At 45.1% G+C, this 21,944-nt stretch overlaps 1 protein-coding gene across 1 annotated transcript in view; it reads left to right on the top strand.

Moving 5' to 3' along the window:
- ncoa1 (nuclear receptor coactivator 1) overlaps window positions 1-21,944 on the top strand; it is a 110,273-nt gene that overhangs the window by 65,370 nt on the left and 22,959 nt on the right. The window contains exons 9-10 of the mRNA XM_060831180.1: window positions 16,958-17,105; window positions 18,873-20,025. Of these exons, the coding sequence (XP_060687163.1) occupies window positions 16,958-17,105; window positions 18,873-20,025 (1,301 nt within the window). The remainder of the gene's footprint in view (window positions 1-16,957; window positions 17,106-18,872; window positions 20,026-21,944) is intronic.

Consider the following 21,944-nt stretch of genomic DNA (forward strand, 5'->3'; position numbering starts at 1 on the left):
ATACATAAGGTCTAGGTGACTGAAGACCGATGAAGCTTTGGAAGAATACCTGGAAAGTAGGACCAATCTGAAACAGGTGATTAAGAGGGCTAAAAGGGGTCATGAAATATCTTCGGCAAACAGGGTTACAAAGTCCCAAACCCTTTTATTCATATATAAGGAGAAAAAGGGTAACTAGAAATAGGGGCCACTCGAGGACAAAGGAGGAAAGTTATGCGTAAAGTCAGAGAAAATAGGTGAGATTCTTAGTACTTGGTATCTGTATTCACCAAGGAGAGAGACGTGACAGATGTTTCATTACTCGAGATCAGGCCGGCATAAGTGTTAGGTAATCTAAAAGGCATTAAGGTGGATAAGTCCCCAGGTCCGGATGGGATCTATCCCAGGTTACTGAGGGAAGTGAGAGAGGAAATGGTTGGGCCTTAACAGATACCTTTGCAGCAACCTTGAACACTGGTGAGGTCCCGGAGGACTGGAGAATTGCTAATGTTGTCCCCTTGTTTAGGAAGGGTAGCAAGGATAATTCAGATAATTATAGACTGGAGAGCCTGACGCCAGTGGTAGGAAAGCCACTGGAGAAGGTACTGAGGGAAAGGATCTATTTACATTTGGAAGAAAATCGTCTAATCAGTGATACGCAGCATGGTCTTGTACAGGGAAGGTCATGTCTTACCAACTTTATAGAATCCTTTGAGGAAGTGGCAAAGTGATTGATGAGGGAAGGGCTGTAGATGTCATTTATATGGACTTCAGTAAGGTGTTTGATAAGATTCTCCATGGTAGGCTTATGGAGAAAGTGAAGTCACATGGGGTCCATGTTGTACTGGTGAGATGGATAAAGAACTGACTGGGCAACAGGAGACAGAGTAGTAGTGGAAGGGAGTTTCTCAAAGTGGCGAACTGCAATCAGTGATGTTCCACAAGGATCTGTGTTGTTTATGATATAAATAATGATCTGGAGGAAGGTATAGGTGGTCTGATTAGTAAGTTTGCAGATGATATGAAGATTGGTGGAGCTGCAGACAGTGTAGGAGACTGTCAGAGAATGCAGCAGAATATAAATAGATTGGAGAGTTTGAACATTAGGGCAGTACAGGCCCTTCGGCCCTTGATGTTGCGCTGACTGTCATACCAATCTGAAGCCCATCCCACCTACACTATTCCATGTACGTCCATATTCTTGTCCAATGACGACTTAAATGTACTTAAAGTTGGCGAATCTACTACCGTTGCAGGCAAAGCATTCCATACCCTTACTACTCTCTGAGTAAAGAAACTACCTCACTCATCTGTCCGATATCACCCCTCAATTTAAAACTATATCCCCTCTTGCTTGTCGTCACTATACTTGGAAAAAGGCTCTCTCTGTCCACCCTATCTAACCCTCTAATTATCTTATATGTCTCTATTAAGTCACCTCTCAACCTTCTTCTCCAACGAAAACAGCCTCAAGTCCCTCAGCCTTTCCTCGTAAGACCTTCCCTCCATACCAGGCAACATCCTAGTAAATCTCCTCTGCACCCTTTCCAAAGCGTCCACGTCCTCCTCCTAACGCGGTGACCAGAACTGTACACGGTACTCCAAGTGCGGCTGCACCAGAGTTTTGTACAGCTGCAGTATAATCTCATGGTTCCAGAACTCGATCCCTCTATTAATAAAAGCTAAAACACTGTATGCCTTCTTAACAACCCTGTCAACCTGGGTGGCAACTTTCAAGGATCTGTGTACCTGGACACTGAGATCTTTGCTCATCTACACTACCAAGAATCATTAGCTTAGTACTTTGCATTCCGGTTACTCCGACCAAAGTGAATCACCTCACACTTGTCCGCATTAAACTCCATTTGCCACCTCTCAGCCCAGCTCTGCAGCTTATCTATATCTCTCTGTAACCTACAACATCCTTTGTCACTATCCACAACTCCACCGATCTTAGTGTTGTCTGCAAATTTACTAACCCACCCTTCTACGCCCTCATCCAGGTCGTTTATAAAAATGACGAACAGCAGTGGACCCAACACCGACCCCTGCGGTCCACCACTAGTAACTGGACTCCAGGATGAACATTTCCCATCAACCATCACCCTCTGTCTTCTTTCAGCAAGCCAATTACTGATCCAAACTGCCATATCTCCCACAATCCCATTCCTCCGCATTTTGTACAATAGCCTACTGTGGGGAACCTTATTGAACACCTTGCTGAAATCCATATGCACCACATCAACCGGTTTACTCTCATCTACCTGTTTGGTCACCTTCTCAAAGAACTCAATAAGGTTTGTGAGGCACGACCTACCCTTCACAGAACCGTGCTGACTATCCCTAATCAAATTATTATTTTCTAGATAATTATAAGTCCTCTCTCTTATAACCTTTTCCAACACTTTACCAACAACTGAAGTAAGGCTCAATGATCTATAATTACCAGGGTTGTCTCTACTCCCCTTCTTGAACAGGGGAACCACATTTGATATCCTCCAGTCTTCTGGCACTATTCCTGTAGACTATGATGATTTAAAGATCAATGCCAAAGGTTCGGCAATCTCCTCCCTGGTTTCCCAGAGGATCCTAGGATAAATCCCATCCGGCCCAGGGGGCTTATCTATTTTCACACTCTGCAGGATTTCTAATACCTCTTCCTTGTGAACCTCAATCACACCTAGTCAGTAGCCTGTATCTCAGTATTCTCCTCCGACAACCTTGTCGTTTTCTGGAGTGAATACTTTAGAAAAGTATTCACTTAGTGCTTCCCCTATCTCCTCTGACTCCACACACACCTTCCCACTACTATCCTTGATTGGCCCTAATCTTAATCTCGTCATTCCTTTATTCCTTAAATACCTATAGAAAGCCTTGGGGTTTACCCTGATCCTATCCGCCAACAACTTCTCATGTCTCCTCCTGGCTTTTCTGAGCTCTCTCTTTAGGTCTTTCCTGGCTACCTTGTAACCCTCAAGCGCCCTAACTTGAGCTTTCACATCTCATCCTAACATAAGCCTTCTTCTTCCTCTTGACCAGAGACTCCACTTCCTTTGTAAACCACGGCTCCCGCACTCTACAGCTTCCTCCCTGCCGGACAGGTACATACTTATTTAGGACACATAGGAACGTTTCCTTGAATAAGCTCCACGTTTCTAATGTACTTATCCCCTGCAGTTTCCTTCTCTATCCTATGCTTCCTAAATCTTGCCTAATTGCATCGTAATTGCTTTTCCCCCAGCTGTAACTCTTGCCCAGTGGTATACACCTATCCCTTTCTATCACTAAAGTAAACATAACAGAATTGTGGTCGCTATCACCAAAGTGCTTCCCTATTTCCAAGTCTAACACCTGGCCGGGCTCATTATCAATACCAAATATAATGTGGCTTCGCCCCTTCTTGGCCTGTCTACATACTGTATCAGGAAGCCCTCCTGCACACACTGGACAAAAACTGACCCATCTATTGCACTCGTACTATAGTATTCCCAGTCAATATTTGGAAAGTTGAAGTTCCCCATGACAACTACCCTGTCTCTCTCACTCCTATCGAGAATCATCTTTGCTATCCTTTCCTCTACATCTCCGGAAGTATTCGGAGTTGGGCGGAGAAATGGCAGATGGAGTTCAATCTGGGCAAATGCGAATTGGTGCATTTTGGAAGATCTGATTCTAGAGCGAACTATACAATAAATGGAAAAGCCCTGAGGAAAACTGATGTGCAGAGAGATCTGGGTGTTCAAGCCCATTGTTCCCTGAAGGTGGCAACGTAGCTCGATAGAGTGGTCAAGAAGGCATATGGCATGCTTTCCTTCATCGGAAGGGGTGTGGAGTACAAGAGCCATGTTACAGTTGTATCGGAGTTTAGTTCAGCCACATTGGGAATTCTGTGTACAGTTCTGGTTGCCACATTACTAAAAGGGTGTGGATGCTTTTGAGCGGGTGCACAGGAGGTTCACCAGGATGTTACCTGGTATGGAGGATGCTAGCTATGAAGAAAGGTTGAGTAGATTAGGATTATTTTCATTAGAAGGATGGAGATTGAGGGCAGACCTGATTGAGGTCTATAAAGTCATGAGAGGTATAGACAGGATGGATAGCAAGAAGCTTTTTTCCCCGGAGTGAGGGACTCCATTATTAAGGATCACGAGTTCACAGTGAGTGGGGAAAAGTTTAGGGGAGATACGTGTGGAAAGTTCTTTATGCAGAGGGTGGTGGGTGCCTGGAACGTGTTGCTAGCAGAGGTGGTAGAGACGGGCACGAAAGCGTCAATTAAGATGTACCTAGACAGATACATGAACGGGCAGGGAGCAGAGGGATACAGACCCTTAGACACTAGGAGACAGGTTTAGATAGAGGATCTGGATCAGCGCAGGCTTGGAGGGCCGAAGGGCCTGTTCCTGTGCTGCAATGTTCTTTATTCTTTGTTCTGAGACAGCACCTCCCAAACCCTCAACTACTTCCATCTAGAAGCACAAGGGCAGCAGGTACCTAGAAATACCACCACCTGCAAGTCCCCTTTAAGGCAGTCACCATCCTGACTTGGAAATATGTTGCCATACCTTTTCTGTCACTCGGTCAAAGTTCTGGAATTCCTTCCCTAAGGAATGGACTGGAGCAGTTCAAGAAGGCAGCTCATTACCACCTTCTCAAGGACAACCAGGGTTGGTCAATAAATGCTGGCTTATGTTCCAGAAGTGAATAAAAAAAATCCATCCAGTTAGTTCAGTATAATTTGCCTTTCAGAATATAAGAACTAGGAGCAGGAATTCTATCCCATGATCGTGACTGATCTCCTATCAGCTACATTTTTCTTACTGCCTTGCATAACTCTTCAATCCGTTACTAATTAAAAATCTATCTCGTCCTTTTTATACGGTGGGACGGTGTCCGCAGTCTGGCGCAGTGAATTCCACAGATTCATAACCCTTTGAAATTAGTAATTCCTCCTCATCTCTGTTTTAAATCTGCTGCCCCCTTAGCCTAAAACAATAACCTCTCGTTCTAGATTGTTCCACATGGGAAAACATCCTCTCGATGTCTGGTTCCGTGATCCAATAACAGATACACGCTGGCACTTTATTGTTACTGGCGATTTTTTCTATTCATTCATGGGATGAGGGCAGCACTAGCTAGGCCAGCATTTATTGTTCATCCCAGAGAGCAGTTAAGAATCAACCACATTGCTGTGGGGCTGGAGTCACGTATAGGCCAGACGAGGCAACTCCTTACCTAAAGGACAATGTAATCCAGATGTCTTTTTCTGATAACTGACAGTGGTTTCATGGTCACCTTTAAACTCAGTTCTAAATTTTTATTGAGTTCACACTGCACCATCTACCATGGTGGATTTGAAGCTGGGTCTCCAGAACATCATTGAGGGTCTCTGGATTAACAGTTCAGCAATAATACTACTCAGCCATCACCTCCCCTTTTCCAAGTTTTCCATTTTCCAAGTGCCAATTTGTCACAAATTAATGCCTCTAAAAGAAAGTATGTGAAATTTCAGTTAGACCTCAGCGATAATGTGTGTCCAGTTCTCTGCATCATAGTTTAGGAAGGATGTGAATGCTTTAGATGGACTGTTGGGAAAAATAATTCGCAAGAATCATTCCAGGGATGAGGAACTTCAGTTTTAAAGCTATATTTGAGAAGCTAGTACTCTTAGAGAAGGTTTTACAGAGGTGTTCAAACCCTGTAAGAATCCAGACAGTAGTTTGGAACAAGCTGTTCCTATTGGTGGAAAGATGGAGAGTGAGAGGGCGCAGATTTAGAAAACTTCCTCATGTGTTGAATGAATCAGATCTGGAATACACTCCCTGAGAATGTAATATAGGCAGGCTTAGTTGAGGCATCCAAGAGCGTATTGGATAATTAATTGAAAAGGAAGACTACAGGATCACAGGGAGAAGGTGGGGAAGTGGCTCCTTTTAGTGAGCCAGCACAGACGCATGGGTACGAATGGCCTCCTTTGGTGCTGTAACTATTCTGTAAACTCCTCGTGTTTGATTTTGATCCTAAGGAATTCTCTATCAAATTCTCATTCGGTGTCCTCTCCGGTGAAACTAACTGCAAACTACCGATTTACCTTTAGCTGAAACACCCACCCCCACCTCCCGCCGCCCAGAAATTGCCTTTGTGGTCTCTCACTGTAGCTACCCTTTCTTTAACGACTTTGTTACGATGTGTGTAGGCTAGACTGTGTATGTTGGTAAGGTTTTTTCCTGAGAAGAGTTAGTGAACTGAAAAGGTTATGATTTTTAAAATTTCATTGATGGCTAGGTCAGCATTTATTGCCCATCTGTAATTGCCCAGAAGGCAGCTTGAATCACCCACATTGCTGTGGGTCTGGAGTCCCATTTCCTCCTTAAAGGACCTTTAGTGAACCAGAATGGGTTTTCCCAACAGTTGGCAATGTTAATTAAGAGTTAAACTCTTAATTCCATATTATTTCAGAATTTTAAAAGAAATTATTGAATCCAAATTCCACCATTGCCATAGAGAGATTTGAGCCCAGGTCCCCAGGATATTACCGCGGTCTCTAGATTAATACTTTAGTGAGAATAACACTAGGCCATTATCGCTCCTTAGCATGATACCAGTTTTTGTCACCATTTTATTTCAAACAAATTGAGTTCTAAAAGAAGGTTGAAGGGATTATGTCCACAGTGTGAGAGGTGTGTCTCCATTGTATCATACTGTGGTCTCTCCTGTAATAATTTTGCACTGTTATGCTTCACTGGAAACTAGGAGCATGTTGGAAATCAAGACCCACAATTCCCAGATTCATCACAAAAATTCAGGATTTTAAAGAAGTACACAAAATTCCCCAGTTTCTGTGTTTTAAGACCAAAAGTCATATGAGTGGAAGTAAGGCCATTCGGCCCATCGAGTCCACTCCTCATTCAATCATGGCTGATGGGCATTTCAACTCCCCTTACCCGCATTCTCCCTGTAGCCCTTAATTCCTTGTGACATCAAGTATTTGCCTTGAAGACATTTAGCGTCCCGGCCTCCACTGCACTCTGCGGCAATGAATTCCACAGGACCACCACTCTCTGACTGAAGAAATGTCTCCGCATTTCTGTTCTGAATTTACCCCCTCTAATTCTAAGGCTGTGTCCACGGATCCTAGTCTCCCCACCTAGCGGAAACAATTTCCTAGCATCCACCCTTTCCAAGCCATATGTTATCTTGTAAGTTTCTATTAAATCTCCCCTTAATCTTCTAAACTCTAATGAATACAATCCCAGGGTCCTCAGCCGTTCCTCGTATGTTAGACCTAACATTCCAGGGATCATCCGTGTGAATCTCCGCTGGACACGCTCCAGTGCCAGTATGTCCTTCCTGAGGTGTGGGGACCAAAACTGGACACAGTACTCCAAATGGGGCCTAACCAGAGCTTTATAAAGTCTCAGTAGCACAACGGTGCTTTTATATTCCAACCCTCTTGAGATAAATGACAACATTGCATTCGCGATCTTAATCACGGACTCAACCTTTAGAGATTCCTCGACTAGCACTCTCAGATCCCTTTGTACTTTGGCTTTATGAATTTTCTCACCATTTAGAAAGTAGTCCATGCTTGTATTCTTTTTTCCAAAGTGCAAGACCTCGCATTTGCTCACGTTGACTGCCATCAGCCATTTCCAGGACCACTCTCCCAAACTGTCTAGATCCTTCTGTAGCCTCCCCACTTCCTCAGTACTACCTGCCTGTCCACCTAACTTGGTATCATCGGCAAACTTCGCTAGAATGCCCCCAGTCAGTTCATCCAGGCTGACAGAACATAGGAGTACCTTCCCACACCCTCCTCTCTGACCTATCATCTCTATCCCCACCCCCATTCACCTATTGTACTCTTTGCTACCTTCTCCCCAGCCCCACACCCCCCATTTATCTCTCCAACCTGGAGGCTTACTGCCTCTATTCTTAATGAAGGAATTTTGCCTGAAACATTGATTTTCCTGTTCCTCGGATGCTGTCTGACCTGCTGTGCTTTTCCAGCACCACTCTGATCTAAACTCCGATTTCCAGCATCTGCAGTCCTCACTTTTGCCTAGAACATAGGAGTAGTTGAGAGTGTGTAAACCATTCAGCCCCTTGAGCTTGCACCACCACCCAATGAGATCATGGCCAATCTGTGGCTGAATTCCATATACCTGCCTTTGGCTCATATCCCTTAAAAACTTGCTGAAAAATGTGTCTGTCTCAGATTTAAAATTAATAACTGATCGAACATGGACCAGGTTTCTGTACTCAACAGGAATTCCTGTTCATTACAAATAAATAGATTCTAACTACAAGGAAACAATTCTGACATTTAACTTAGAATTCTGGGTAATCCAAGATGGAGGACGAGAACGGGGCGGCACGGTGGCACAGTGGTTAGCACTGCTGCCTCACAGCGCCAGGGACCTGGGTTCGATTCCCGCCTCAGGCGACTGACTGTGTGGAGTTTGCACGTTCTCCCCGTGTCTGCGTGGGTTTCCTCCGGGTGCTCCGGTTTCCTCCCACAGTCCAAAGATGTGCGGGTCAGGTGAATTGGCCATGCTAAATTGCCCGTAGTGTTAGGTAAGGGGTATATGTAGGGGTATGGGTGGGTTGCGCTTCGGCGGGTCGGTGTGGACTTGTTGGGCCGAAGGGCCTGTTTCCACACTGTAAGTAATCTAATCTAATCTAAAAAAGTTTCTGGCTGTAACAGCTGCTCCTTTTCTGAGGTATTTTAGGTTTTGGAGATGATTTCCTCAAATTCCAGGAGCAGCAATTACTGTTTTATATGTTGTTGCATTGTTTTGGAACTTTGGAGAGAAAAAAAGTCAAAAAAACCCAGCAATTTTAAAAGGGAGAGGAACAGACAAAGGAAGGATATGGTGAGGTCAGTGCAGAAGAGAGAGCGAGAGAAAGAAACCCACGCTGCTAACTGACACAGCAGTGAACCTGCGCAATTCCGGAACAGCTGTGCTCTTCCAGCACCACTAATCCAGAATCAGTTTGTGTCTGGGAAAATTAACAAACAGTGAACTTCACAACTAATCTTGGAGGAACCTGTTTGGGAGAGGTCACAGCACAGAAACAGACAAGTGAATAAGTGAATATTTTAAGCATGGCCTTACAGTGAGTCTGCAGTCGTGAGTAGAGTGGGTTCTTTCTTGATTATGTTTTATTGAGATGTATCTCTTGATTAAACTTAAAATATAAGCATAAGTATTAATTTAATCTGGAGCAGTGTTTTGTAGAGGAATAAGACTAAGAATAAGTTGAAGTTCTAAATTGGAGAAAGGCCTATTTTGACGGTATTAGGCAAGAACTTTGAAAAGCAGATTGGGGGCAGATGTTCGCAGGTAAAGGGACGGTTGGAAAATGGGAAGCCTTCAGAAATGAGATAAAGAAAGTCCAATGCAGTATATTCCTGTCAGGGTGAAAGGAAAGGCTGGTAGGTATTGGGAATGTTGGATGATTAAAGAAATTGAGGGTTTGGTTAAGAAAAAGAAGGAAGCATATGTAAAGTATAGATAGGATAGATCGAGTGAATCCTTAGAAGAGTATAAAGGAAGTAGGAGTATACTTAAGAGGGAAATCAGGAGGGCAAAAAGGGGACATGAGATAGCTTTGGCAAATAGAATTAAGGAGAATCCAAAGGGTTTTTACAAATGCATTAAGGACTAAAGGATAACTAGGGAGAGAATAGGGCCCCTCAAAGATCAGCAAGGAGCTGATTGTGTGGAGTTGCAGAAAATGGAGGAGTTACTAAATGAATATTTTGCATTAGTATTTACTGTGGAAAAGGATATGGAAGATATAGCCTGTAGGGAAATAGATGGTGACATCTTGGGAAAATGTCCATATTACAGAGGAGGAAGTGCTGGATGTCTTGAAAAGCATGAAAGTCAATAAGTCACCAGGACCTGATCAGGTGTACCCTACAACTCTGTGGGAAGCTAGAGAAGTGATTGCTGGGTCCCAAGCTGAGATATTTGTATCATCGATAGTCACAGGTGAGATACCAGAAGACTGGAAATTGGTTAACATGGTGCCACTGTTTAAGAAGGGTGGTAAGGACAAGCCAGGGAACTATAGACCAGTGAGCCTGTGGTGGGCGGAAGATGTGATCTATATGGACTTCAGTAAGGCATTTGACAAGGTACCCAATGGGAGACTGATTAGCAAGGTTAGATCTCATGGAATACAGGGAGAACTAGCTGTCTGGATACAGAACTGTCTCAAAGGTAGAAGACAGAGGGTGGTGGTGGAGGGTTGTTTTTCAGACTGGAGGCCTGTGACCAGTGGAGTGCCACAAGGATCGGTGCTGGGTCCTCTACTTTTCGTCATTTACATAAATGATTTGGATGTGAGCATAAGAGGTATAGTTAGTAAGTTTGCGGATGACAACAAAATTGGAGGTGTAGTGGACAGCAAAGAGGATTACCTCAGATTACAACAGGATCTTGATCAGATGGTCCAGTGGACTGAGAAGTGGCAGATGTAGATTAATTCAGATAAATGCAAGGTACTGCATTTTGGGAAAGCAAATCTTAGCAGGATTTATACACTTAATATTAAGGTCCTGGGGAGTGTTGCTGAACAAAGAGACCTTGGGGTGCAGGTTCATAGCCCCTTGAAAGTCGCAGATAGATAGGATAGTAAAGAAGTCTTTTAGTATGCTTTTATCAGTCAGAGCATTGAGTACAGGAGTTGGGAAGTCATGTTGCGACTATACAGGACATTGGTTAGACCACTGTTGGAATATTGCATGCAATTCTGGTCTCCTTCCTACTGGAAAGATGTTGTGAAATTTGAAAGGGTTCAGAAAAGATTTACAAGGATGTTGCCAGGGTTGGAGGATTTGAGTTTTAGGGAGAGGTTGAACAGGTTGGGGCTGTTTTCCTGGAGCGTCAGAGGCTGAGGGGTGACCTTATAGAGGTTTATAAAATCATGAGGTGCATGTCTAGTCAGGGAGTCCAGAACTAGAGGGCATAGGTTTAGGGTGAGAGGGGAAATATATAAAAGAGACCAAAGGGGCAACATTTTCACACAGAGGGTGGTACATGTATGGAATGAACTGCCAGAGGAAGTGGTGGAGGCTGGTAAAATCGCAACATTTAAAAGGCATTAGGATGGGTATATGAATAGGAAGGGTTTGGACGAATATGGGCCAGGTGCTGGCAGGTGGGACTAGATGGGGTTGGGATATCTGGTCGGCATGGACGGGTTGGACCGAAGGGTCTGTTTTCATGCTGTACATCTCCATGACACTATGACTCTAAGCTAACTCCCCCTACACATACATACAGACACAAAAAATGGTGGCATGGATACAACTCCGTTCAATGCTCCTTGTTCACAGATTTGCTTTTGACTTGTCCCGGGTAGTACGTTGCCTCTCGGGTGCCAGGGTCAGGGATGTCTCTGATAGAATCTACAGGATTCTTAAGGAGCAGAGAGAGGAGCCAGAAGTCGTGGTACATATTGGTACCAATGACATAGGTAGGGATAAGGGATGAACACCTGGAAAGACAATATAAAGAGTTAGGTTGGAAACAAGAAGGCAGGACGAACAGAGTAGTAATCTCCGGATTGTTACCGGTGCCATGAGGCTAGGAATAGAGGGGGATGAACAGTTGGCTGCAAGGTTGGTATAGGAGAGAGGGCTACAGACAGGTGGATCATTGGGATGCCTTCTGGGGAAGGTGGGACCTGTACGAGAGGGACGGGTTGCACCAAACTGGAGGGGAGATTTGCTAGAGCTCTTCAGGAGGGTTTCATGAGATTGGCAGGGAGATGGAAACTGAAGCTACAGATCTAAGGATGGGGTAGGTAGTGAACAACCAGATTCAGCGTGCAGAGGGTCCGTCAGGAAGGATAGACAGTTGATAGGGCAAAGGTGCAGTCAGTGTGAAGGGTTGAAGTGTGTGTATTTTAATGCGAGCAGTATCAGGAATAAGGGTGATGAACTTAGAGCTTGGATCAGTACTTGGAATGATGATGATGTGGCTATTACAGAGGCTTGGATATCACAGGAGCAGGAATGGTTGTTGGATGTTCTGGGGTTTAGATGTTTCAAAAAGAATTGGGGAGGGGTGGGGAGAAAAAGAGGATGGGGAGTGGCATTGCTAATCAGGGATAGTATCCCAGCTGCAGAAAGGGAGGTTGTTGAGGAGGGTTTGTCTACAGAGTCAGTGTGGATGGAAGGCAGAAACAGGAAAGGAGCAGGTACTTTATCAGGAGGTTTCTACAGGCCCCCCCCCCCCCCCCCCCCCCGTACCAACAGAGACACAGAGGGGCAGAGTTTGGAAAGGTGCAGAAATAACAGGGTTGTTGTCATGAGTAACTTTAACTTCGTTAATATTGATTTGGAGCCTCCTTTGTTCGAATAGTTTGGATGGAGCAGACTTTGTCAGGTGTATCCAGGAAGGATTCCTGACTCAGTCTGTAGATAGGCCCATTAGAGGGGAGGCCAGATTGGATATGGTGCTTGGCAACGAACCATGCCACGTGTCAGATCTCTCATTGGGAGAGTATTTCGGTGATAGTGATCACAACTCCATGACTTTTACTGCAGTCATGGAGGGGGATAGGAGCAGATGGTATGGAAAATTTAATTGAAGGAGGGGGAATTACAATGTTATTGGGCATGAACTGGGGTGCCTAAATTGGGAACAGATGTTGTCAGGGAAATGAATGACAGAAATGTGGAGGCTGTTTATGGAGCTGATTGGGCTGGACTGTTTGTCCCACTGAGGCAAGGAAGGAACCTTGGGTGTAGAACATCTTGTCAAGACGAAGAGGGAAGCTTACGTAAGGTTGAGGAGGCAAGGATCAGACAGGGCTCTCGTGGGTTACAAAGTAGCCAGGAAGGAACTGAAGAATGGACCGAGAAGAGCTGGAAGGGGACATGAAAAAGCTTTGGGGGTAGGATTAAGGAAAGCCTTAAGGCATTATACACTTTTGTCAGGAACAAGAGGATGGCCAGAGTGAAGGTAGGGCCGATCAGGGGTAGTGGAGGGAACTAGTACCTGGAGTAGGAGGAGGTAGGGGAGGTTCTTAATGAATTCTTTGCTTCAGTATTGACTCGTGAGAGAGACCTTGTCGTTTGTGAGGATAGCGTGAAACAGGCTGTTATGCTCAAACAGGTTAATGTTAAGGAGGAGGATGTGCTGAAAATTTTGAAAAACATAAGGGTAGATAAGTCTCCTGGGCCAGACGGGATATACCCAAGGTTACTACAGGAAGCGAGGGAAGAGGTTGCTGCGCCTTTGGTGACGATCTTTGCATCCTCACTGTCCACTGGAGTACTGCCAGATGATTGGAGGGTGGCAAAGATTATTCCCTTGTTCCAGAAAGGGAATATGGATAATCCTGGGAATTATATCCCAGTCAGACTAATTTCTGTGGTAGGCAAATTATTGGAGAGGATTCTAAGAGGCAGGATTTGGAAAAGCATAGTTTGATTAGAGATAGTCAACATTGTTTTGTGAGGAGCAGGTCATGTTTCACAAGCCTTATTGAATTCTTTGAGGATGTGTCAAAACACATTGGTGAAGGTAGAGTGATGGATGTGGTGTATGTGAATTTTATCAAGGTGTTTGACAAGGTTCCCCATGGTGGGCTCATTCTGAAAGTAAGGAGGCATGGGATACAGGGAAATCTGACTGTCTGGATACAGAATTGGCTGGCCCATAGAAGACAGAGTGTGGTAGTAGATGGAAAGTATTCAGTCTGGAGCTCGGTGATGAGTGGTGTTCTGCAGGGATCTGTTCTGGGACCTCTGCTCTTTGTGATTTTTATAAATGACTTGGATGAAGAAGTGGAAGGATAGATTAGTAGGTTTGCCGTTGACAGGAAGGTTGGTGGAGTGGTGGGTAGTGTAGAGGGCTGTTGTAGGTTGCAACGGGACTTCACAGGATGCAGGATTGGGCTGAGAAGTGGCAGATGGAATTCAACCTGGGAAAGTGGAAAGGTCGAGTTTTGGAAGGTCAAATTTAAATGCAGAATACAGGGTTAAAGGTAGGATTCGTGGTGGTGCGGAGGAACAGAGGGATCTTGGGGTCCATATCCATAGATCCTTCAAAGTTGCCACCCAAGTTGATAGGGTTGTTAGAAAGATGTGTGTTGTGTTGGCTTTCATTAGCAGGGGGATTGAGTTTAAGAGCCACAAGGCAATGCTGTAGCTCTGTAATGTCCTGGTCAGTCTACACTTGGAATATTGTGTTCACTTCTGGTTGCCTCATTGTAGGCACGATGTGGAAGCTGTAGAGAGGGTGCAGAGGAGATTTACCAGGATACTGCCTGGACTGCAGGGTGTGTCTTAAGAAAGGTTGAGGGAGCTAGAGCTTTCTCATTGGAGCGAAGAAGGATGAGAGGTGACTTGATAGAGATGTATAAGATCATGAGAGGCACAGATAGAGCGAATAATCAGAGACTTGTTTCCAGGGCAGCAATGGCTATCACAAGAGGGCATAAATTGAAGGGGATTGGAGGAAGATTTAGGAGAGTTATGAGGTAGGTTCTTTACACAGAGTGGTGGGTGTGTGGAATGCACTGCCAGCCTTGGTAGTCGAGTCAGATACATTTGGGACATTAAGTGACTCTTGGATGGGCACATGGATGATAGTAAAATGTAGGGTATGTAGGTTAGTTTGATCTTAGAGCAGGATAAAAGGTTGGCACAACATCAAGGGCCGAAGGGCCTGCACTGTGCTTTACTGTTCTATATTCTAGGCTCTCCTGCTCCTCAATCTTCCTTCTCCAGGTTGGAAGGTAAAGGGTGATTTTGACACATCCAGTCTGAGTTATTGGGTTCAAAGCCACAACTTACAGCAACTGATGTAGGGAGGTACTCCCGTGGTACGGAAGGTACTCCCGCGATACGGAAGGTACTCCCGCTGAAGGGAGGTAATCCCGGTCTGTTCAGGCTTCAGCTGTCTTTCCTTGCAGAGAAAAAACCTATCCATATTAAACATGAATGACTTGGTGAAGAGCATGTTGATAAGTTTACAGATGACCTAAAGACAGGTGGAGGGGCCTGTAGTGTTGAGGAAGGCTGCAGAATGACTTGGACAGTCTTAGGAGAGTAAGCAAAGAAATGGTAAATGGAATACTATAAAGTGTGAGGTTATACACTTGGGTAGGAAGAATAGAGGCATAGACTTTTCTAAACCGGGAACGGCTTCAGAAATATGTAGTGCACGTGGACTTGGGAGTCCTATTTCAGGATCCTCATGGTTAACATGCAGGGTCGCTTGGCAGTGAAAAAGGCAAATGCAATGTTAGCATTCATTTCAATTGGGTGTGAATAAATGAGCCGAGATGTCATGCTGAGGCTGTATAATGCTCTGTTCAGACCACTATGAGAAGTTTTGGGTCCCGTATCTAAGGAAAGATAGTATGACAATTTATTGTCTCTCGCATTTATGAACATACAGCGAGATGTGTATAGGTTGCAACAATTCGGTGGCATTTAATTACAGAAATTACAAAAAGAAATAATTGAGCCAATGTTAGGACAAAGTTCATCTTTTGTTCCCTCGGTGGCTCCTGCGTTAATGGAGTGGCTACAGGACGCTATTGGCAAAGCTGTCCCTGAAGTCACCAAAGCGAGGAGTTCCAGGCCAGGCCAACACGCTGCAATCGCCAAAGTTGGCACCGACACTATTGCATCGCTGCCATAGCAAGGAGGGACAGACCAGACCCACCGAGTCACCAACACTGAAGCCACTGCCAAGGGGGATGTAACAGACCCACCGACGCTGAACCTTCTACAGCCACTCTGGCCATGAGGAATGGACATCTGGATCCAGCAGCTGCTGCTGCAGCAACAGGCCTGAGCAACCACCTTTCTTCATCACTGCTGCAGACAAGAAGGAAAGGTGAACTTTGATGCAAAAGAGGAATAAAGAAGCAAAACCAAAAAAAAGCAAAGTTGAATGTGGCCGAGTGGAGGAGCCGGAGCGATCATGTAAAAAGCCCCAACGCTTTCTACCGTGCTGCCGCCATCTTGAAAAATGTGCTGGCATGGGAGAGGGTCTGGAGGATGTTTAGAAGAATGATTGTGGGGCTGGAAGACTTGTCATTTTGAGGAGTGGTTGAGGTCGCTGGGTCTGTACTCGGAATTTAGAATGATGACGGGTGATCTGATTGATTGAAACTGACAATACTGAGAGGCCTGGATAGAGTGGATGTGGAGAAAATGTTTCCATTATTAGGAGAGACTAGGACCTGAGGGCACAGCCTCAGAGTGAAGAGATGACCCTTTGGAATTGAGATGAGGAATTTCTTCGGCTAGAGAATTGTGAATTTGTAGAACTCATTATCACAGAAGACTATGAAGACTAAGTCATTGAGATTTAAGATGGAGTTTGATAGGTTCTTGATGAATAAGGGGATCCAAGATTATGAGAGAAGGCAAGAGAATGGGATTGAGAAATATATCAGCTGTAATTGAATGCCAGAGCAGACTGGATGAGCCTAATTCTGCCCCAAATTGTGAGGTTTTAAAGGACAGTGATAATGCTGCTTTCGGTCCACAGTTGGTGCTCCAGTATTTTCCATTTTTCTGTTGCAGATTTCCAGCATCCACAGTCCTTTGTTTTATAATTGAGTCAGTAATCTGCTTTGAAAAAGTACAACAATGCCTTCCTCCACACCTGCAAGTTCCCCTCCAAGCCATTCACCATCTAAATTAGAATATATCGTCATTTCTTCACTGGCATTGGGTCAAAATCCTGGAACTCCCTCCCTAATGACATGGTGAGGCTGTCTACAACACATGCAGCGATTCAAGAAGGCAGCTCACTACCATCCTCTATGGGTGGGCAATAAATGCTGGCCAGCCAATGACACCCATTTCCCATGAGTGAATTTAAAAAAGAAATTCTTTGGTTTTTAAAACAGTCCTTTTCCCATTTCAGTCCACACGGTCTTTATACTGGCTGTATCGTGTTTCTGGTTCTGATACCTTGTTTTAATTCCTCCACAGTCCTGAGAAATGGAACAGCAGTGAGTGGGTTTTACCAATTCTCTCTGAGTGATGGTACAGTCCTGGGAGCTCAGACCAAGTGTAAGCTGTGTTACCCTGCCAACGTGGACACATCACCCATCATCATAAGCATGTACAGCATATACAGGTGGGCAGTGTGTGCTTGCCACCTTTCCTGTGCAGGTTGGTGTTTCAGGCAAAGGGCAAGTTGAGGAGATACCTCAGAGCTAAGCAGAATGGGCAGTGGTGGGGGCGGGAGGTGGGGGGGGTGCATCTGTACCTTCTAGGTCTGAGGTTCTTTAGGGACTTAACTGGATTAATGTGTGGAAGAATGGCCATCATGTGGTCAACAGGAAAAGTGTTGAAGAGCAAACAAGGTGTACGTAATTGATCTTTGCAACTATTTACAGGTTGTAAGATTCTCTTCACATTATCATCATGACTTGGGAAGACCCTTCCGAAGGTCTCCCATAAAATCCTGTTTTAGTCTCTCACCAAGTCCTTGTGACATCATCACAGTGGGCAGTGCTTACCGCACACAATCCCTTTTAACCCTTTCAGACCCACATGCAAACAGTGAACATGAGAGTGAGGGAAGGATAGGTGACAGGGCATTGTGGGAATAGACTTGTATTTAGTTTAAAAAATTGTTGATGGGATAGAAAGCAGATGACAAATAAATGGGAATGGACAGAACGCAGATAAGTGGGGTTCTTGTAGAAAACTGTGAAATCATTCACTTTGGAAGACAGGATAAAACAGGATACATTCGAAACGGTGGGAAATTGGAAACAGTGGGAAATTGGAAACAGTGAGAAATTGGAAACAGTGGGAAATTGGAAACAGTGGGAAATTGGAAACAGTGAGAAATTGGAAACAGTGGGAAATTGGAAACAGTGGGAAATTGGAAACAGTGAGAAATTGGAAACAGTGGGAAATTGGAAACAGTGGGAAATTGGAAACAGTGGGGAGTTGGAAACAGTGGGAAATTGGAAACAGTGGGAAGTTGGAAACAGTGGGAAGTTGGAAACAGTGGGAAATTGGAAACAGTGGGAAGTTGGAAACAGTGGGAAGTTGGAAACAGTGGGAAGTTGGAAACAGTGGGAAATTGGAAACAGTGGGAGTTGGAAACAATGGGAGTTGGAAACAGTGGGAGTTGAAAGAGTTGGCCGGATGCACTGATCATTACATGTAATGATCAAATACAGACAAATAATCAAAAAGGCTTATAGAATGCTGGTCATTTTGTTTCAAGGACTGAAATACAAGGGAGGTATGTTTCATCCATACAAAGTCCTGGTTAGACCACACCTGGAGGTGGTCAGCACACCTCAGGAAGGAGATCTGAGAATGGAGGGTGGTCATGTACATTTACCAGTGTGAAAATTAATAGCTAGGATTTTCCAATGTTCTAGGTAGAAGTGGGTACTGCTGATGCTGGAGATCAGAGTCAAGATTAGAGTGGTACTGGAAAAGTCTTCATCATTCCTGAGGAAGGGCTTTTGCCCAAAATATCGATTTTTGTTTCCCTGCTCCTGACCTGCTGTGCTTTTCCAGCACCACTCTAATCTTTTTCAATGTTCTGTCTGTTTTTCTCTACTTGTAACCCTGTCTTTGACAAACTTTAGCTCATGCTTTATCTCTTGCTTTGGCTCACTCTCTGCCTCTCTCATGTACCCTCTGCCCTCTCTTGCATGCTCCAGTCTCTGCCTAACTTTGTTCTTTCTGCAGCGCGCTCTCTCTTTCTCTCTCTGCTGCGCTCTTGCCTTCTACCCAACTTGCACTTGCTGTACCTGTCATTCTCTGCGATCTCTCTCTCTCTCTCTCACCCCTTGCCAACACTCCTTTCTTATCGTTTGGTTTGAGATGGGATGCATTTCCAGTGCAATTGTTGACAATGTGCTTCTCTCCCTAGGAATCAGAACCTGGTCACTTCTCAGCAAAACCTCGTCTCTGGGTCTTCGTTAACACAGGCAGAGAACAGCACTGTCAAGCCAACGCTGGCATCTCCCTCCCACAGCACAAACAGCAGCATTTCTGAACTTGATTTCAGCTTGACACCTGGCTCCCGTCTAGACATCAATGGTGCCAGCAATCCCTCAAACCTGGGCTTCTTGTCCGGAGTGCAAGTGGGAGCTTCTGGTCCTGTGAATCAGGACTCATCAATCTCTCAGAGCCCCAAACACAGCAGTTCAGGGATTACCCCACCAGTCCCAGGCTTTATAGCGCCCAGAGCACTGGGCATTTCTAGGCATTCTTTTCCCCCGAGTGCAGCACATGTCCCATCAACAGGTAGGCACCCCTACCCTAACTCCAGTTGCAATGCTTACCCTTGTCCTTTCCCCAGTTCCAACGCTAAACCAAATCCCAACTCCAATCTTCCCCTTCGGTCTCTCCAGGTACTGAGTGAGGGCAACAGGGTGCCTGCAAGTTTCCCTGGCACTTCAAGTGCACAGAGTGCACCAGTGTATCAGTCATTGCCTGCTGTGACAAAAGTGGCAGCATTGGACTCCAAGACTGTGCTCCCAGGGAAAGCTGGGGACACCCTGAGCTTTGAACACTTGGGGATCAGCTCAGCACCTGCATGTGTGAGTGAGAGGCCAACTGACACTGACAGCAAAACTCTCCAGGATGACAATGTAAAACTGGTGGAACTGTTAACCAGCAGCCAGGAACAAACCAGACCATGTGAGCTAGACACAGGGAGCAAGGGTAACCTCTCTCTTCCCACAACAAGTGCTCCATGCCACACGTTACACACTAGCTCCTTGACAGAACGCCACAAAATCCTGCACCGCCTTCTGCAGCAGGAGGGAACTCCCTCTGACATCCCAGCAATGCTGCTTCCTCAAGATAGGAAGGAGGTTGCTCGATGTGGTCAGGAAGGGGAAGGGCCCAGGAGAAAGGATGTGAAGGATCACCAGTTGCTGCGTTACCTGCTGGACAAGGATGAGCCCACAACTCCCGGCCTCAGTCTGGACGATGTGACACTGAAGTCGGAGCGCCCCAGTGGTTTCGGAGACTGTGCACTTGGCCTCAAGAAAGGCCCTCAGGACAAGCTGGAGCAGGCGAGCTGAGGGATGTGGGAGTGGGGCTGGTGGTGGGACTGGGGTGACTATGGGACGTGTGGTCTGGTGATAGGTTTGCTGTGACAGTGAAGGGCATGTGAAGAGCTGCAACTGGAGTTGAGGTTTGTGGTTTTACAGAGAGGAGGTGGTTACCCAAGAGGTTAAAGCAAGAGCCAGTGACTTGAGGGCAGTTATCCGGAAAATGGCAGAGCAAACAAGTAAGGTTCTGTACTCAGGAGACATCGTGGTTGAATGAACAGGCAGGATAGCTATGATTTAGTGCAGCATATGAATGATTCATTTTGGTAGGAAGATTGAGGAGAGAAAATATAAAATATAGGAGCAGAATTAAGCCATTTGGCCCATTGAGTCTATTCCACCACTTAATCATGGGCTTATTTTTTTTCTTGCCTTCTCCCTTACTAATCAAGGATGTACTAAATGTCGCAGTTTAAAATAGCTGTAGGAACAGAGATCTGAGGGTATGTGGTCACAAAGTTTTGAATGTGGCAAAACAAATAGAGAAGGCTGTGGTATCCTTGCCTTTATAAGCAGAGGCATAGAGCAAAAAGCAAGGAAGTTATGATAACCCTTTTCAAGACACTGATTAGACCACAGCTGATGGGTTGTGTCCAGGAACATAGACTGGACCTTCAAGAGCTATCATAGGAACAATGATTAAATGACAACCCGGTGAGCTATTTGATTCCAGGGTAAGGCTAATAGAGTGCTAGCCTTGATCTCTGGTGGCCTGGAAGACATAGAGAAAGGAGTTAGAGCATAGAACAGTACAGCACAGTGCAGGCTATCAGCCCTCATGTTGTGCTGACCTTTTATCCTACTCTAAGATCAAACTAACCTACACCCTACATTTTACTATCATCTGTGTGCCTGTCCAAGAGTTGTTTAGATGTCCTTAATGTATCTGACTCTACTACCACTGCTGGCAGTGCATTCCATGCAGCCATCATTCTCTGTGAAGAGAAGCTATGTATGACATCTCTTCTAAACCTTCCTCCAATTACCTTAATATTATGTCCCCTTGTGATAGCCATTTCTGCCCTGGGAAAACATCTCTGGCTATCCACTCATCATCCACTATGCCTCTCATCATCTTGTACACCTCTATTCAGTCACTTTTCATCTTCCTTCTCTCTAGTGAGAAAAGCCCTAGCTCCCTCAAACTTTCTTCATAAGACATGCCCTGCAGTCCAGACAGCATCCTGGTAAATCTTCTCTGCACCTTCCACATCCTTGGTATGATGAGGCAACCAGAACTAGACTCAATATTCCAAGTGTTGTCGAACCAGGACTTTATAGAGCTGCAGCATAACCTCACAGCTCTTAAACTCAGTTTTCCTGCTAATGAAAGCCAGTACCCCATATGCCTTCTTAATAACCCTGTTAGCTTGGGAGCAACTTTGAGGGATCTATGGACATGGACCCCAAGATCCCTCTGTTCCTCCACATTGCCAAGCATCCTGCTTTTAACCCTGTAATCTGCATTCAAATTCAACCTTCCAAAATGAATGACTTTCCAGATTGAACTCCATCTGCCACTTAACAGTTCTTCTGCATCCTTTAAAGTCCCATTGCAACCTACAACAGCCTCCACACTGTCCACCACTCCTCCAACCTTTGTGTCATCAGCAACCTAACCCATCCTTCCACTTCCTTACCCAAGTCATTTATAAAAATCATAAAGAGCAGAGGTTCCAGAATGGATCCCTATGGAAGACCACTGGTCACTGAACTCTAGGCTGAATTCTTACCATCTACCACCACCCTCTTCTATGGATCAGCCAATTCTGTAGGCAGGCAGTCAGCTTTCCCTGTATCTCATGCCTCCTTACCTTCTGAGTTAGCCTACCATGGGGAACCTTATGTTTCTTCGCAAGTCTATGATACCCTATGTGAAG

The sequence above is a fragment of the Hemiscyllium ocellatum genome, chromosome 10, assembly GCF_020745735.1.
Source record: "Hemiscyllium ocellatum isolate sHemOce1 chromosome 10, sHemOce1.pat.X.cur, whole genome shotgun sequence".
NCBI lineage: Eukaryota > Metazoa > Chordata > Chondrichthyes > Orectolobiformes > Hemiscylliidae > Hemiscyllium > Hemiscyllium ocellatum.